The sequence below is a fragment of the Schistocerca cancellata genome, chromosome 2, assembly GCF_023864275.1.
Source record: "Schistocerca cancellata isolate TAMUIC-IGC-003103 chromosome 2, iqSchCanc2.1, whole genome shotgun sequence".
NCBI classification, from domain to species: Eukaryota; Metazoa; Arthropoda; class Insecta; order Orthoptera; family Acrididae; genus Schistocerca; species Schistocerca cancellata.
Window position 1 is genome coordinate 601,841,098 of NC_064627.1, and position 17,954 is coordinate 601,859,051.

At 43.5% G+C, this 17,954-nt stretch overlaps 2 protein-coding genes across 15 annotated transcripts in view; one reads left to right on the plus strand and one right to left on the minus strand.

The window, feature by feature from the left end:
- LOC126162248 (uncharacterized) overlaps positions 1-17,954 on the minus strand; it is a 332,117-nt gene that overhangs the window by 148,965 nt on the left and 165,198 nt on the right. The window lies entirely within an intron of this gene.
- On the plus strand, positions 12,640-15,665 carry LOC126162250 (uncharacterized). Its single transcript, XM_049918640.1, has 11 exons — positions 12,640-12,669; positions 12,806-12,851; positions 12,970-13,187; positions 13,275-13,523; positions 13,614-13,737; positions 13,859-14,085; positions 14,173-14,421; positions 14,512-14,635; positions 14,756-14,982; positions 15,070-15,318; positions 15,409-15,665. The coding sequence occupies exons 2-11, from the start codon at positions 12,806-12,808 to the stop codon at positions 15,541-15,543; spliced, it is 1,848 nt and encodes a 615-aa protein (XP_049774597.1). The 5' UTR covers positions 12,640-12,669; the 3' UTR covers positions 15,544-15,665.

A 17,954-nucleotide genomic window follows, 5' to 3' on the forward strand; every position in this document is an offset into this window, starting at 1 on the left:
TCAATGGACCTGATCTCGACAAGTTAACTTTCTCTTATGACGGTACAATGCGAATGCCGTTTTATCACGTGAGGTAACCTCAGATGGGATATTATATGCATTACAGAATCTGCACTGTAAATTCATCAAATCACAGTTATTACCCTTAAATTATTTGGAATTACGTGACGTGGTCATTAAAATTTATCTTTCATTACACCAATGGAATTATTATTATCAACAGCCACATTACTCCTACTACTCTGTCTGCACAAAAGTGTGCATCATTAAGTCTTCGTCTTTCAGTCAGCATGTTAGTCTTCTTCTTCGAGGCATAACCTAAAACAAACATCGTTGCCATATAAGAGAGAAGGACGTGGCTATTCAAAGTAAACGAGCTGAAAATTGTCAACTTACTTAAAATTTTGTGGTTAACAGAGATCAATGAGCACAAAGCAACTCCTACAGAAAAGTAAGTGAAAAATAACGATAATAAACAGTATGTTTACTCCAGAATGAGATTTTCACTCTGCAGTGGAGCGTGCGCTGACATGAAACTTCCTGGCAGATTAAAACTGTGTGCCGGACCGAGACTCGAACTCGGGACCTGTGAGGACGGGGCGTGAGTCGTGCTTGGGTAGCTCAGATGGTAGAGCACTTGCCCGCGAAAGGCAAAGGTCCGAGTTCGAGTCTCGGTCCGGCACACAGTTTTAATCTGCCAGGAAGTTTCAGTACGTTCACTGCCTGGGACGCGTTCGTTACTGCGATATTTTGATTTCCAACGCTGAAACTTCATCAACCTAACAGATGATGCACTGTAACTGCCCGGTATGCATGTGCTACTGCACATGAATCAAGTAAACATGGACGTCCCTATGTTTCGATTTCACAGACTGTTGTTGCTATCGTGCGTCACTTCAACCACAGAAGTGCAAGACAGGGGAGTTACCGATGTTCACGTATTGGTGATTTCAATGGATCATAGAGAAGGTATTATCAGAATTATAAATATGAATGCTCCTATTTCCTTTTACGACTCTTAACAGCTATGTACAAACATATTTATCTTTCTGATGCTTTAGAAATACGTCATGTGATGCCTCTTGAGCAGTTGAATTCATCGTGGCAAGCACAGCGAGTAAATACTGCACTAACACTGCTGCTGCCGAAGACGGGAGTGCCGAGAGAGAATGTGTCTTAGTCAGCCGTCAGCTGCCTTCGATATTTATGTCAGTTTGTCTCACAGCTTCTCCAGATCTAATTGAATGGTGTCCACCCTCGTACCTCACCATACATTCTCAATTTTCACTATAACTGTGATGCCACTTTCAGCTGCTATACCGGCATTAATACGCATACTCTGCATTTGGGATGTAACAGAGTTTATTGCGGTGACAGCAAGTTCACTTCACCAACTGGTCGCCGTTGTAGTCAGAGAGAGAATTTAACTTTACATTTACCTTCTCAAAAGTATCTCAGTGTATACCAACTGTCGGATTCCGTTTCAGACGATTGGTAGGGCATTCGGTCTGAATAAGTTCGCTCCTCCTATTCCACTAGGAGTGCAGCGCCATGTTGCTGTAATGAACAGAGTCAGGCCCGTATAGTAAATGTGCGTGCTTGTTCCAGTCGAAGTTAGTAAACAGCGCTTTAGCACTTTTCATTACATTTTAGATATCCATCAACCCACACAAACACATCGATCATTAACCATGTGACTGACTACCGTTTGATGAACACTCATTAGCCATCGAATTCGTCTTATCGGAATGCCAGTAACGCCGCTCCCTTGACTGGGAATACAGTTCACGTTTCGTTCGGTGTCCATATCACGTAGTTCCAGACACTTGTGTTTCACAACACTAGTTTGAGGGAGTCTTGGTGTGATGCTAGACATCCGCTACCCCATCACTGCAGAAGAGGTTAATTGTATAGGTCACTCACCACCTTCAGACAGCTGTTTGGAAACGCTCCACAATACCGCAAAACCTTCCAATTTCCATATGTTGCATTGTCTTCCACATTTTTGTCTCTCCCGAGCCGTATCGACGCAGAAATTCTGAAATTGGTTCTTACTCATATTAATAACGTTCAAGCATAATGATCAGGATTGAGTCTCACGTAATATACTCCTTTTGTGAGCACCCTTTTAATACTCCTCTGTATTATACAATACTTGTAGTGTCCGTATAGCTATTACAGCCGAGAAAATTATTCAGCGTACTCCAACTCCCGTCTCCACAGCAGCACAAAGATAAAATTAAGCGGCCGGCCGGTGTGGCCGAGCGGTTCTAGGCGCTTCAGTCTGGAACCGCGCGACCGCTACGGTCGCAGGTTCGAATCCTGCCTCGGGCATGGATGTGTGTGATGTCCTTAGGTTAGTTAGGTTTAAGTAGTTCTAAGTCCCATAGTGCTCAGAGCCATAAAATTTACCCATATTCGTTTCTCTTTTCTTAGCAACGTCTATATTAAGCGATCCTAGAAAGAAATGGACCTCATACAACAGCAAACACAGAACAATGTTTACAATCCGAAACTGATAGCAGCGAAATTTTCAAGAAAAATCAAAGTGTATATCGAAAGGATAGGCTAATGGGTAATGTAGGTGGTGCATTTGTGGCAACAGACAAGAAACTAAAACTCGCCAACATAGGAATCCACGCTGCATGCGAAACTGATTGAACAAGACTCCGTATCAAGGGCGAGCATAAACTTGTAATTACTTCCCTCAATCAACGACCATACGCACCCCGTGATTCAACTGAAAAATTAATGGAAATTGCAGTTCGCTAGGACGCATGTTCCCTAATCATACTATAATCATCAAAGAAAACTTTAGTCATCTAACAATCAGTTAGGATGATTACAGTTCTGTATTTGGTGGATCGCCAAAACTTTCTCCAGAACAACACTAAATCTCTTATAGTAAATGTATTCTCTGAAAACAGAAAGTTCGGAAGACAGCTAACGAGAGAAATATATTCGAACTAATGACCACAAATAGACCTGTTCTCTTCGAAGACGTCCACGTAGAAACTGGCTTCAGTGAAAATGTTGTAGCTGTAGAAACAATGATTACCGAAGAACAAAAGGGTAACTAAAACGATTTATATGTTCAGCAAACTAGATAAAGAGGCAGTAGATCATACATCAATGAGGAATTTGAAGGTCTTAACGCTGGATAGGAGCACGTAGTATAGGTGTGGCTCAAATGTCAAAGAACAGTTGACCATGCACTGGACAGACATGTACTTGAAGAATAGTTCATGATGGGAAGTGTACATTTACTATAATGAAACTTCTAAAGAAACAGAGGCTACTGCATAACAGGTATAAAACGAAGTGTAGAGCAATAGGTGCAGAGATGCTGAATTAATACACTATGTCATCAAAAGTATCCGTACACCCCAAAAACATACGTTTTTCATATTAGGTGCGTTGTGCTGCCACCTAATGCCAGGTACTCCATATCAGCGACCTCAGCTGTCATTAGACATCGTGAGAGAGCAGAATGGGGCGCTCCGCGAAACTCACGGACTTCGAACGTGGTCAGGTGATTGGGTGTCAATTGTGTCATATGTCTGTACGCGAGATTTGCACACTCCTAAACATCCCTAGGTCCACTGTTTCCGATGTGACAGTGTAGTGGAAACGTGATGGGACACGTACAGCACAAAAGCGTACAGGCCGACCTTGTTTGTTGAGTGACAGAGACCGCCGACCGTTGAAGAGGGTCGTAATGTGTAATAGGCAGACATCTATCCAGACCATCACAGAGGTAAATGCCAAACGACGCCTCGCTTGGTGTAAGGAGCATAAACATTGGACGATTGAACAGTGGAAAAACGTTGTGTGGAGTGACGGATCACGGTACACGATGTGGCGATCCGATGGCAGGGTCTGTGTATGGTGAATCCCCGGTGAACGTCATCTGCCAGTGTGTGTAGTGCCAACAGTAAAATTAGGAGGCGATGGTGTATGGTGTGGTCGTGTTTTTCATGGAGGGGGCTTGCACTCCTTTTTGTTTTGCGTGGCACTATCACAGCACAGGCCTACATTGATGTTTTAAGCACCTTCTTGCTTTCCACTGTTGAAGAGCAAGTCGGAAATGGCGATTGCATCTTTCAACACGATCGAGCACCTGTTGATAATGCACGGCCTGTGGCGAAGTGATTACTGACAAAAACATGCCTGTAATGGACTGGCCTGCACAGAGTCCCGACCTGAATCCTATAGAACATTTTCGGGATGTTTTGGGACGCCGACTTCGTGCCAGGCCTCACTGACCGATATCGATACCGCTCCTCAGTGCAGCACTCCGTTAAGAGTGGGCTGCTATTCCCCAAGAAACCTTCCAGTGCTTGATCAAACGTATGCCTGTGAGAGTGGATGCTGTCATCAAGGCTAAGGGTGGGCCAACACCATACAGAATTCCAGCATTACCGATGGATGGCGCCACGAACTTGTAAGTCATTTTTAGCCAGGTGTCCGGATACTTTTCATCACATAGTGTACGTGTTCGGCTGTCATCAGGGCAATGCATGAAGCCTTCATAAAGGATGATCCAGTTTAATTCTCGCAAGACTGCTAAGATGAATGAAATAGGTATTAGAGAAAGTGACGTTGAAAAACAGCTGAAATCGATAAAATTAAAGAAAGCCCCAAGACATGACGGATCCCTACCAGATTCTATATTGAATTCGCGGCCAACTTTAATCATAATATTCCGTAGGTTCCGTGAGCAAAAAGCTGTACCGTGAGTAAAAGAAAGCAAAGGTGACACCCGTCTACACGAAGGGCAGCAGAAGTTATCCACAAACCAACTTACAATATCTTTGACATTCAACTGTTTTAGAGTATTAGAACATATTCTGAATTCAAATATAATGAGGCATGTGGAAGAGAATGACACATCCATGCCAGTTAGCATGAATCCGCAAACTTCAGACTGAAGTCAGTTTGACCATTTTTTGATAAGAGATCCTGAAAATCATGGATCAAAGCAGCCAGGTGCCTACAGTATTTCTTAACTTCCGAAAAGGATCTAACTCGGTACTCTACCAACGCCTATTAACGAAAATACGATTGCACGAGGAATCAAACGAAATTAGTGACTGGACTGAGGATTTCTTGGTAGGGAGGACGCAACGTGTTATCTTGGATGAAATGTATTCGACACTCCTATATATTAATGTAGAAGTAACTTCTGGTGTCCTCCAGGCAAGGGTGTCGGGACCTTAGCTGTTCATATTGTATGTTAAAGATCATGCAGGCAATCTTAATAAATCCTCAGATTTTTCGCTGATTCCGCAGTTATCTACATGCTCCAGCCAATACTCATTGACGGCAGGTGGCAGCACAAGCAGTGGAGGGTAATAAAACGTGTCGAAGGGAAGTGGAAAACAGTGCAGTCGTTGTCGTAATGCTGAAAAGCTATTTATTTGACGTCGAAAAGAGCGCCACCGTTGGCTTCCGTGTTGTAAAGTGTTCACGTGAGGCCGTAGTTTAAGTAAACCGTGCTTGGCAAAATAGAGTTGTCAAAACCTGGCGACGCGGTAGCTGCGGTGCAACACAGGCTATAGATGACAGGGGCGAACGAAGGCTGTGGAGATGTGTTCAGGCAAACAGATGTTCAACTGGTGAGTGACTGGCCGCCCAAATGAACCAAGGGGCTATCAACAGTTCCGTTCAGCGAAGGTTGCTGCATATGGGCCTGCGCAGCAGGCATCTGGTTCATGCACCCATGGTGACTAGCAACAGAGGTGCTCTCTCAGCGACGAAGGCTGGATTTTGCACGTCAGTATCGCAGCTGGACGTCAACTTACTGGCTTCAGGTGGCCTTTTCAGATGTTTCAAGTTTTCGGCTCCATTGGATAAATGGCAATTGGTGTGTACGGCCCTGATGCAACCGTCAGTAGGGTCCAGCCCAGAGAAGGGAACGTTATGAAGTGGGGAATGTTTTCGTGGCATTCTCTGGGTGGCATTCCGGAAGGGGCAGTGGATCAACACAAGTTCTCATCCATCTTTAAGAACCATGTCCACCCCTATATGCAGTTCGTTTTTTCCTCTGCACAATGGCATCTACGAGCAGGATAGCGCAACGCCGGCCGCTGTGGCCGAGCGGTTCTAGGCGCTTCAGTTTGGAAACGCGCTGCTGCTACGGTCGCAGGTTCAAATCCTGTGTTGGGTATGGATGTGTGTGATGTCCTTAGGTTAGTTAGGTTTAAGTAGTTCTAAGCCTAGGGGATTGATGACCTCAGATGTTAAGTCCCATAATGATCAGAGCCATTTCATAACGCAACATGCCACACAGCTCCTAGAGTACGTGTGTGGTTTGAAGAGCACCAGGATGGGTGTACTGTAGACCCATAGCCACCAAACTCCCCCAGATTTAAACTCAAACGAAAATATGTTAGACCACCACGATTGGGCTGTTCGCGCCTTGGATCCTCAACCGAGAAATCTACCACGTGCTGGCCACAGTACTGAAGTCGGCATGGCCCCACATCCCTGTCGGTACCTTCCCCAACCCCAATGACTCTCATCCTGCACATCCACACAGGTTGTCAATTTAACGTGACTGGACCGTGTACAATAAAGTATTGTCTGTAAAAAGGTGCACAGATATTCAGCCAAATCTTGACAAAATTTCAGGTATTAACAACTCGCATTAAATGTTCATAAAAGTATATCATTGCACTTCACAAAACGAGAAAGAAAAGGCAGTACCTTGTAACTAATGCATCAATAAGTCGCAATTGGAAACGATTGACTCATACATACACCTAATGTAACAATTTTTAGAAGTATGAAATGGAACGATCACTTAGTCTCATTTGTAAGTTAATCAGGTTCAAATGGCTCTGAGCACTATGGGACTTAGCTTCTAAGGTCATCAGTCCCCTAGAACTTAGAACTACTTAAACCTAACTAACCTAAGGACATCAAACACATCCATGCCCGAGGCAGGATCGAACCTGCGACCGTAGCGATCGCGCGGTTCCAGACTGTAGCGCCTAGAACCGCTCGGCCACTGCAGCCGGCGATAGACTTCATTTCATTGGTTGTATACTAGGAAAATGCAGTCTACAAACGAGATTGATTACGCAACACTCGTGCGACACATCCTAGAATATTGTACAAGTGCGTGACACTCGTACCGAATAGGAATAACAAGGACTATTCACGTACACAAAGAAGGGCAGTGCCGGCCGGAGTGGCCGAGAGGTTCTAGGCGCTACAGTCTGGAACCGCGCGACCGCTACGGTCGCAGGTTCAAATCCTGCCTCGGGCATGGATGTGTGTGACGTCCTTAGTTAGGTTTAAGTAGTTCTAAGTTCTAGGGGGCTGATGACGTCAGAAGTTAAGTCCCATAATGATCAGAGCCAAGAGCCAAAGAAGGGCAGCTCGAATGGTCACAGGTTTGTTCGAGCAGTGAGAGAGTGTCACAGAGATGCTGGGAAAACTGAACTGGCAGACGCTTGAAGATGGTCGCACATTATCCCGTGAGAGCCGGCTAACAGAGTTCCAAAAACCAGCTGCAAATGAAGGATCTAGGAATATACTACAGTCCCCTACATATCGCTCCCGTAGGGGCCGTACACTAGTTACAGCCCTCTCAGAGGCGTTTAAGCAAACATTCATCTCCTGCTACAGACGTGAATGAAACACGAAGAAGCAATTACTGGTAGACTGAGAAATACTTTCTGCCATGCACTTCGCAGTAGTTTGCAGAGAGTTGATGTAGATTTAGATAAGCGGTAAAAAACCAAAGTACATGTTAGTGCTAAATAAACATTATTACAATTTTTTAGGCGTTGCCTTCCTCTCTATAAACAAATGACTGTCCTGGCTGACTGACAGGCCGACTGACTCATCATCATCCAGGCCAAACCGCTGAGGACACAAACTTGATATTTCAAAAAAGGTGTGGATCTCATACCGTAGGCGTCATTTAAGAAAGCATTTTCCGGAATTCCAACCCTAAGGCGGTGGATGAAGGGATTTTTGAAAAAGTCGCTATTAAGGTAATTTTGAAGCTAGACTTACGAAAATTGGTACGTGGTTTCTTTGTCAGAAATGAAGAAATACGTGTTTCAGCATTTTTGGGAATTTAACCCTGTGGCGGTGAAATAGTAGGTGACAGCTTTTTCTGAAAATATATCATTATTAGAAAACTACTAAAGTATTTTTAGAGCTACACCTATGAACATTGGTATCTGACTTTTCGGTTACAAATAAAAAAAAAATACGTGTTCCAGTATTCCAGGAAATTCAACTCCTAAATGAGTGCAATAAGGGATAAAAAAAATTAAGAAAATATTTCATTACATAAAAAAATTAAAGCTAAATTTATGAAAATTTGAATTTTACTTCTCGGTTAGATATAAAGAAACATTAAGGGATAAAAGTTGCTAAGGAAATATCTCCAAAAGAATGCAAAAGGCATGATTAACAAAAACTTGGGACTCTAGATACCAGAATCGCTTTTTCGTCAGAAGTTGATTCGGAAAACACCGCGTTTGTTTGGCCTTAATTAGTGCGAAAAGCTTAGAAGGAGTTGCAATTTGTAAACAACAACAAAACTGGATTAAATAAATTTAAAAAAATCTCCGCAGGCCATGCAGTCTACGCGAGCGAAGCAGCGGGAGCTAAGCTAGTATAATAATAATATATACAGAAGCAAAATAATGCTTTTAAAATTTCCATTATTAAACGTACCTGTAAAAAATATGAACAAAGAGTGAGCCCTAGTCAGCATAAAGACACAAAGATACAGTGGTCTTAAGGACGACCATTGGTCTGTTCGGGTGGTTATCCATAAACCAGTAGACCATGCAACGAGGAGAGACCCCTGCCCAACTACAATGGCGCTCGTGAATAAGTCAGACACATTATTGACTGGTGAGCCGCTCGCTTCCTTTCCCGTCTTCCGGAGTTCTTGCAGACAGACAAATCACAGGTTAACATCTGCGCGTAACCTATAACCAAACGATTGCCAAGATCTGTCAGTTGGGCTATTAACATTTACTTCCTATTCACATTAAAAATGAAGATTTAACAACAAATTAACGTCCTTCACGAGATAAAGCATTAACGGATATTTGTACAATTTTTAATAGGAAATACATTCTACGATTTCTACAGTGACTATTTCAGATCACGGGAGCAAATGACGTGTTAATCCTCCCTTGCTTGCTACTACAATCAAAACTTCGTTACGCAAATTTGCTTTATGCAGGTGACATTCTTTACGCAACCCCGAAAACAATAATCTTAGAGATTTACGTCTGAAGTTTAGGACCATATTGGATTTTATGTCAGTGTAGTTATGACTGAATAAATAAAGAAATATACTGTAGCAGTGGAAGAGTTATGCAAGCTATGGTCCTGCAGAAAAATACTCTACGAAAAAATGGAGAAATTACCAAGTATTTGACGTATATCGCTTCAGTTCCATATTCTGGGTGCTATGAGAGACATACTTACTATTTTACAGCAAAATTAAATGAACTGTGGACAGCCAGATCGTCCATTGGAAACATAAAATCTTGAGCACATCAGCAGTCTTGCGACAACTTCAAGGTGGGCGTAAGCCTTGAAGCGCGTCTTGTATATTGCTAAAAACTTCACATTGCTTGACAGATACTAAGGAAAAGAGACACTGTTGGACAGGAGTAATCACCTTGACAGATACTAAGGAAAAGAGACACTGTTGGACAGGAGTAATCACACGTAATGATGGATGACATGACACACAGAACATACGTAATAGAGGTGGAATGGTATACGTACTTACATAAAAAAAATTATGCTACGGATTTTATCGCATCGTTCAAATGGCTCTAAGCACTATGGGATTTAACATCTGAGGTCATCAGTCCCCTAGACTTAGAACTACTTAAACCTAACTAAACTAAGGACATCATACACATCCGTGCCCGAGGCAGGATTCGAACCTGCGAGCGCCGACCTCTGTGGCCGAGCGGTTCTAGGCGCTACAGTCTGGAACCGCGCGACCGCTACGGTTGTAGGTTCGAATCCTGCCTTGGGGATGGATGTGTGTGATGTCCTTAGGTTAGTTAGGTTTAAGTAGTTCTAAGTTCTAGGGGGCTGATGACCTCAGATGTTAAGTCCCATAGTCCTTAGAGCCAGAGCCAGAGAGAGAGTCGAACTTGCTACCGTAGCAGCAGCGCGGTTCCGGACTGAAGCGCCTAGAACCGCTCGGCCACAACGGCCGGTTTATCACATGGGAAAGCAGGATAACAGACATAAATAACTTTCATATTTGACACAGGTCATACTCCCAAAATAAAAATCAGTATCGGCTCTCAGTAAGGACTATGCCCTTCTCGAGCATAATGAACATTTTATACCTGTTATTCATGCTGGCTACCAAACTGTTGAGGAGTCCTTGGGATTTGTTGTCCCACTCTTTCAACGTTGTTTGCAGTTCTTTCGCGGTTAGGGGAGGAGATGTTCGTTGAGAAGTTGAGAAACACTTCTGCCAAGGGTATCCCAGGAATGCTGTAAAGGGTGTAGGTCCGGAAAGTATATAGACCATTCCGTACGTTCGGAATCTTCACCTTCCAGTGTGTCCGACACCTCAGCGGTCCTGGGTTTGAGGGCAATACCGTCCACAAACAAAGAGTCGTGACCTGCCGCACCCCTAAACAGAAGGATGTGATCCAGAATAATCTCCTTGGAATAGCGCTACGCTGTAATGGAACGTCGCGCAAAACTATGCAACGGTATTTGGCCATTGTACATAATGCCTGCCCACAATATAACGTTTAGGCCATAGTGATGACGTCCATGAACTTTCTGTGGTGGGTAACGTATTCACCCATCTCTCCGGACTAACTGGTGGGCAGAACCACTTTTCACAGTGAAGCAGGAGTCATCGGAGAACATCACTCTCCACTTATCCTAACAAACATTCTCCATATAATAGCGAACTCTTTCTCGACACTGATGTGGTTGAAGTGGGATGCAATTTAAAATGCTTCCACGCATACAAAGCAGCCTGATTTAATCGCAGCAACATGCTTCTGGCAGAGACGCGTGTACCGGTACGGGTTACAAGGTCTGTAACGATGTGCCTAGAAGTGAGATGTTTGTTCCTTTTCGCCACGAGGACAATGCATGGATTCTCTTGCGATGTTGTGGTCTGTCTGCTACTACCGGCACGCTTTCACATTGCTTTTACACCTTCAGCAGTCTTTTTTAATCACGGAAAGACACTTTTGGACACACCCCTTACTGTTGCCACTGCAGTGACACTTACGCCGGTTTTGAGTCGTCGAACTGTTCATCCACGAACGTAAGCTATCAAATGATGCCTAGCAGACATGTTGGCGTACCGTAGGGAATGACACACAAATCTATTCCACAACAACACTCGTCAAACACCGTGAACTGTCGAACGCATATAACGCATTCGTGTCCAGGCTTCACTGCAGTTAACAAATCCCGCCGTCTATATTTCCTTTTACTATATTTGTCGGGTGTTCCATAGCAAGTGTCGATTGTCCTGCAGCAATTGGTAGTTGATCCTCGGCGAGTGTCAGTTGCTCCTTAACAATTATCAAGCAGCGCACGTTTGGCGTCGACAGATATTTTATGTAATCTTAGACCTGTCACCGCTTTCTAAAGAGCAGTCCAATATGGAAAAAATAATTCACACATGTATCGATGTTCACTAATTAATTAGGCTCATACTTGGGAAAACAAAAACTCACGAATAATTGGCAATACTGCATGGGACTGCTTTCAAAATGAAAACAAATCGGAATAAACAAAGATAGTCGCGAAATGAATTTTGTTGGTCAAATCAACCAAAGGTTGCAAATAGAGTTTGCCTTTTTCTACTACAATTGCCGGCCGGAGTGGCCGAGAGGTCCTAGGCGCTACAGTCTGGAACCGCACGACCGCTGCGGTCGCAGGTTCGAACCCTGCCTCGGGCAAGGATGTGTGTGATGTCGTTAGGTTAGTTAGGTTTAAGTAGTTCTAAGTTCTAAGGGACTGATGACCACGGAAGTTAAGTCCCATAGTGCTCAGAGCCATTTGAACCATTTTTATTACGATTGCAGTAAGGAACCCTAGGGCTATGAACAGACGAACAGACATGAACTGACGTTGTATGCGAAATAGGAAGCTACACAAAGACAGAAGAGTTTAACATTCAAGTAACAATACTGTACCTATAGTTTCGGAAAAATTAGGGGACGAAATCGAGCATGGATTGTTTAAAGGAACATCCCATATTTTTTTCTAAAGTTATTAGCGAAAACGAAAGAAAACGTAACTGAAGATGTCTGCACAAAGATTAGAACACAGCCTACCATGAAGTAAGGTTCAGCAAAGGCGCAGTTTCGTTTTCTCAGGGTAATAAATCAGTGAGATAGCTCGCTTAGCAACGCACGGCGCCGTAGACGGCAGCAACAGTGATGGGCACGTAAAATGTATGCCTCACATACGTTAAATATGTTAGTTTCGTGAGAATGTTATTATTAGAATTACCACACGTGTCTTGCTAATAATCAGTCCCTTTGCAATCGATCGTTCACACAGATAAAGGAAATCACTACAACACAGGTGTCTCGCTACGGAGATAAGAGACAATATAAATAGTGAGCAGCATTAGGACAGATCACATAGCTGGAAGCAAAGCAGCGCGACGTGCTCGAGGTAAGCGACATCCACACCTAACACGCTAAGAAATGCCAACCCTGTATGCAGATGGCCAGTCATTAGTTGGTATAAAAAAGAGGTGAATCTGTTGAAGAAACTTTAGACTAAATTTAATGTCCGTTCTAATTTACAGATGAAGACGATCTTCATCCTCTTCGCTGTCCTCGGGATAACAGCAGGTAGCATAACCATATTATGATAATATAAATTATACAATGCCTGTTTTTACACAGGGAAACCACATACCTACTCGTTGATGAAGCGGACTAAATACATTGCACTGCTGATTAATTTCAGCAAAGGCTGTTCCTGCCCCCCGTATTAGCGTACAGACACGCAACCTCCAGGATGACCTCAACGACTTCCTCGCCCTCATCCCCGTCGACGAAATCGTCGCTATCGTCACCGATCACTTGGCCAACGACCCTGAGGTGCAGGCTGCTGTTCAGTACATACTCTCCGATGACTTCAAGAGCATTGTCCTGGCAATCGACGCTCTCCCAGAATACATTGATGTAAGGATCCCACGCCTGTACCAGTTCCAGACCGACGCAATATACTTTTATTATGAATACGTTAAATTGTTACCTTCTTCTCCACAGTTCCTCAACTACCTACAAGAGTCCGGCCTCGATGTCTACAAATACGTGAACGCTCTACACGACTTCCTGGGACTGCCCCAGCTTACTCCTCCATCCAAGCTGAGACGCACCAGGAGCATCCGTTCCATGGTCGACGAGATTCTCGCCATCTTGCCACTGGACGAACTCCAGGCTCTGTTCTACGAGAAGCTGGAAACCAGCCCCGACTTCAAGGAGCTCTACGACAGGATCAGGTCTCCCGAATTCCAGGTGAGTCGTCATGTCTTGATCAGTAGTTAGCTGACCTATCTGGAGGATTCTTAGTACTTGAAGTTTATTTGGCCTGTTTATCTGTTGTAGTCGATCGTGGAAACTCTGAACTCGCTGCCAGAGTACCAGGAGCTGCTCCAGAAACTGAGGGACGCTGGCATCGACGTCGACGCATTCATTGACCTGATTCGCGGTCTTTTCGGCCTGCCAACAAGTAAGTAACACAGTACGTAGCGTAAGTAAAGGAGGCATTCTGTCAAAGATTGTCACATTTTAGAGACAAGTGCACAATTTCGCTTCTAGAGTACTTAAAGTCGCTCTTTATTCTCTCGTAGGCTCCAGCAACAAGATTCGACTCCATGTAACAGCCAAGAAGGCCAACCGCAACCTCCAGGATGACCTCAACGACTTCCTCGCCCTCATCCCCGTCGACGAAATTGTCGCTATCGTCCTCGACCACTTGGCCAACGACCCTGAGGTGCAGGCTGCTGTTCAGTACATACTCTCTGATGACTTCAAGAGCATTGTCCTGGCCATCGACGATCTCCCAGAATACATTGATGTAAGGATCCCACGCCTGTACCAGTTCCAGACCGACGCAATATACTTTTATTATGAATACGTTAAATTGTTACCTTCTTCTCCACAGTTCCTCAACTACCTACAAGAGTCCGGCCTCGATGTCTACAAATACGTGAACGCTCTACACGACTTCCTGGGACTGCCCCAGCTTACTCCTCCATCCAAGCTGAGACGCACCAGGAGCATCCGTTCCATGGTCGACGAGATTCTCGCCATCTTGCCACTGGACGAACTCCAGGCTCTGTTCTACGAGAAGCTGGAAACCAGCCCCGACTTCAAGGAGCTCTACGACAGGATCAGGTCTCCCGAATTCCAGGTGAGTCGTCATGTCTTGATCAGTAGTTAGCTGACCTATCTGGAGGATTCTTAGTACTTGAAGCTTATTTGGCCTGTTTATCTGTTGTAGTCGATCGTGGAAACTCTGAACTCGCTGCCAGAGTACCAGGAGCTGCTCCAGAAACTGAGGGACGCTGGCATCGACGTCGACGCTTTCATTGACCTGATTCGCGGTCTTTTCGGCCTGCCAACAAGTAAGTAACACAGTACGTAGCGTAAGTAAAGGAGGCATCTGTCAAAGATTGTCACATTTTAGAGACAAGGGCACAATTTCGCTTCTAGAGTACTTAAAGTCGCTCTTTATTCTCTCGTAGGCTCCAGCAACAAGATTCGACTCCATGTAACAGCCAAGAAGGCCAACCGTAACCTCCAGGATGACCTCAACGACTTCCTCGCCCTCATCCCCGTCGACGAAATTGTCGCTATCGTCCTCGACCACTTGGCCAACGACCCTGAGGTGCAGGCTGCTGTTCAGTACATACTCTCTGATGACTTCAAGAGCATTGTCCTGGCCATCGACGCTCTCCCAGAATACATTGATGTAAGGGTCCCACGCCTGTACCAGTTCCAGACCGACGCAATATACTTTTATTATGAATACGTTAAATTGTTACCTTCTTCTCCACAGTTCCTTAACTACCTGCAAGAGTCCGGCCTCGATGTCTACAAATACGTGAACGCTCTACACGACTTCCTGGGACTGCCCCAGCTTACTCCTCCATCCAAGCTGAGACGCACCAGGAGCATCCGTTCCATGGTCGACGAGATTCTCGCCATCTTGCCACTGGACGAACTCCAGGCTCTGTTCAACGAGAAGCTGGAAACCAGCCCCGACTTCAAGGAGCTCTACGACAGGATCAGGTCTCCCGAATTCCAGGTGAGTCGTCATGTCTTGATCAGTAGTTAGCTGACCTATCTGGAGGATTCTTAGTACTTGAAGCTTATTTGGCCTGTTTATCTGTTGTAGTCGATCGTGGAAACTCTGAACTCGCTGCCAGAGTACCAGGAGCTGCTCCAGAAACTGAGGGACGCTGGCATCGACGTCGACGCATTCATTGACCTGATCCGTGGTCTCTTCGGCTTGCCTACGAGGAAATTGTAAACAATGACTTTCAACTGTTAAATACAATGTGTTATTGCCCATGGTGTCCATTACGGGAAGACTGAAATGTTGTTTTCTAACTATGAGCACGTGAATAAATTATTTTCCAGCATAATATGAAATGTTTATCGTTATATTTCATTCATGCTCCTTTATTTAAACCATTCCTTATGTTTCCTTCTACATTCTATTAAAACTCAAAACAATACTCATTTTTTTTGTCGGTGTAATTCACATGAACTCCTAGATCCGGGCATATTTCTTGACCATGTGGTTGTTATTGATATCAGATGATTGAAATATATTTTTGTGAGGCTTTGTCGAGGATGCTTGTCAGATGTATAAACTTGAGCCTTGTATGAAGTGTTTGTAGACTTTCTAGGGAAGTAAACTGAAGATATTATCGTTGACTTCGATAACAGATTATTAGCATAGGAGTTCGCGAATATAACCATTGCCAAACTGGGTGCAAGCAAATGGTAGATCTGGAAAACTTGTAGTTTTGTAGAGCAAGAAGTCATTTTCATGTTGCCGGCATGGATTTAGCCTTATAAATAATCGTGTTCTGACTTTTGCTTGAAAGTGAGACATAATACTTATGGTGGGTTGAAAAATTAGAACAGAATCTGGGCGTTTTTGTTCAAAAGACGCAGAAATGGAATGACTGAAGCTCTGTGAACGACCACATGATTGTCACTAATCTCTTTGTCGTGCCTAGTGCCGAGATTTCCATTTTCCACTGTTTCCCAAATACACTTCACTTGAACCATAGCATAGGGTAGTTTACTTCTGTGAGAATGATTCTGATGTAAGTGAACATCACATACGATCACGTTGTTGCTTGTAGCGTAATAGGTGTTGCTCTGGACCTCTGATTCCGTGTTCGAATAGTCACTCAATATTCAAGCAAGTCTTTTTTTTCATTTCTTTTTCCTTCCAGTTTACCTTGCTTAATACTACTGTCGCCTTAAGTATATTTTAATCGTAAAACAGTTATGCAAGAACTTTAAAATTCTAGATCGTATTACGTTTTAATATTTATTTTCATTTATTATCTTCATTTTACATCTGACCAATTTGAGATGAGCCACAAGAATGGTGTTAAGAAACTGAAGTTCGTGCCTGATGTAGCGCTTGTGAAGAATCTGAGAAACCACTGATCACTTTCCGACCACATTGTTCTTACTGAACACTGCTTGGAACCTAGGAGAAAATGTGATAACACCAGGGTATTACGATAAAATTAAAGCTGATCCTTGTTACGCACTTTTACATCATAGAGTTTCAGCAGCAGTTAGTATGTAATAGAATAACAGATACATTAATGTTCTGCTGGTGCTTCAAATTAATGTTCTGAGGGAACAGAAAAATGACTATGTGTAAAGCTGTTGAAGGCAAACACGATGGTGCTCTCAGTTCCCAACGAGTGTTACTACGCTGTCTGACAATTTCAAAATTGAGAAAAGAGGCACCTAGGAAACAGTAGTAGTTCTGGCTACAACCACAGCAGGGAATGAAAAGAATTCCACTGTGTTTTATTGCGTAGGCTTTCACAAGTTGTCCTGAAAAACCTTTTCAACAAGATCCGAGCAAATATTCCAGTTCTAGATTTCCTCAGTCTTAAGCCAGTTCTTCGAGTAATTGCTGCGTCGCGGTACCTCCGTCCCAGTTGCCATGCAATGCAGTTTTCAAGTTCCTTATTTCCGGAACATATAAATCTGGATTGTTTCTGAAGAACGAAGATACCATAAATTCATCAGCTTTCTGAAGGTTTCCACCATCAGCCTTCACAAAATTTCTTTCCATTGTTACTTAAAAGTTGCAAATCCATTTCCATCGCTAAATAATTAAACTGTTTGCAGGTAAAGTACGGGAAAACATTACATAGGCTAACGCTTCTATGACACATATATAGCTCAGTCTAAGTTCTAGTGTGTGATGTCGCCAGAACTACTGCCAGTAAAAGGGCGGTTTCGATTAGGTGACAAAATCTGGAAATTTTATGAATTAGAAGTATTAATTACATAAAAATAAAAGTTTTTTGTCAGGATATTGAACGAAAATGCTACTTGAATGTTACAATCTTCCATAATAACAACAATCCGGACAATACTTTTAACGCAGGAAAATAGCCTATTGTGGCCCGAATACATACTGAATGATGAGTGCTATATGACTACTTTAACGAGCAGCAAACTTGGCCAAATGAGGAATCGTTGGACAAAATTTGTAGCCCACCGTAAACGGCATATTCGTTCAGAAGGTAGCGATCGCTTCAGTATCACAGATAAATTACGGAAAAGTCGATAACTGTGTATATTGCTCGAGAGCTATGGTACGTCGAGTTTTTAGACTACTATTTCCTTGGGGAAATGTACTAATAGTAATTGCACTGCTTTGTAACTGTCAAC

Coding starts and splice junctions, on each gene's coding strand:
- LOC126162250 (XM_049918640.1), top strand. CDS start 12,806: ATGAAGACGATCTTCATCCTCTTCGCTGTCCTCGGGATAACAGCAG. Junction 13,738..13,858: donor TCTTTTCGGCCTGCCAACAA/GTAAGTAACACA, acceptor ATTCTCTCGTAG/GCTCCAGCAACAAGATTCGA. Junction 14,983..15,069: donor CTCTCCCAGAATACATTGAT/GTAAGGGTCCCA, acceptor TCTTCTCCACAG/TTCCTTAACTACCTGCAAGA.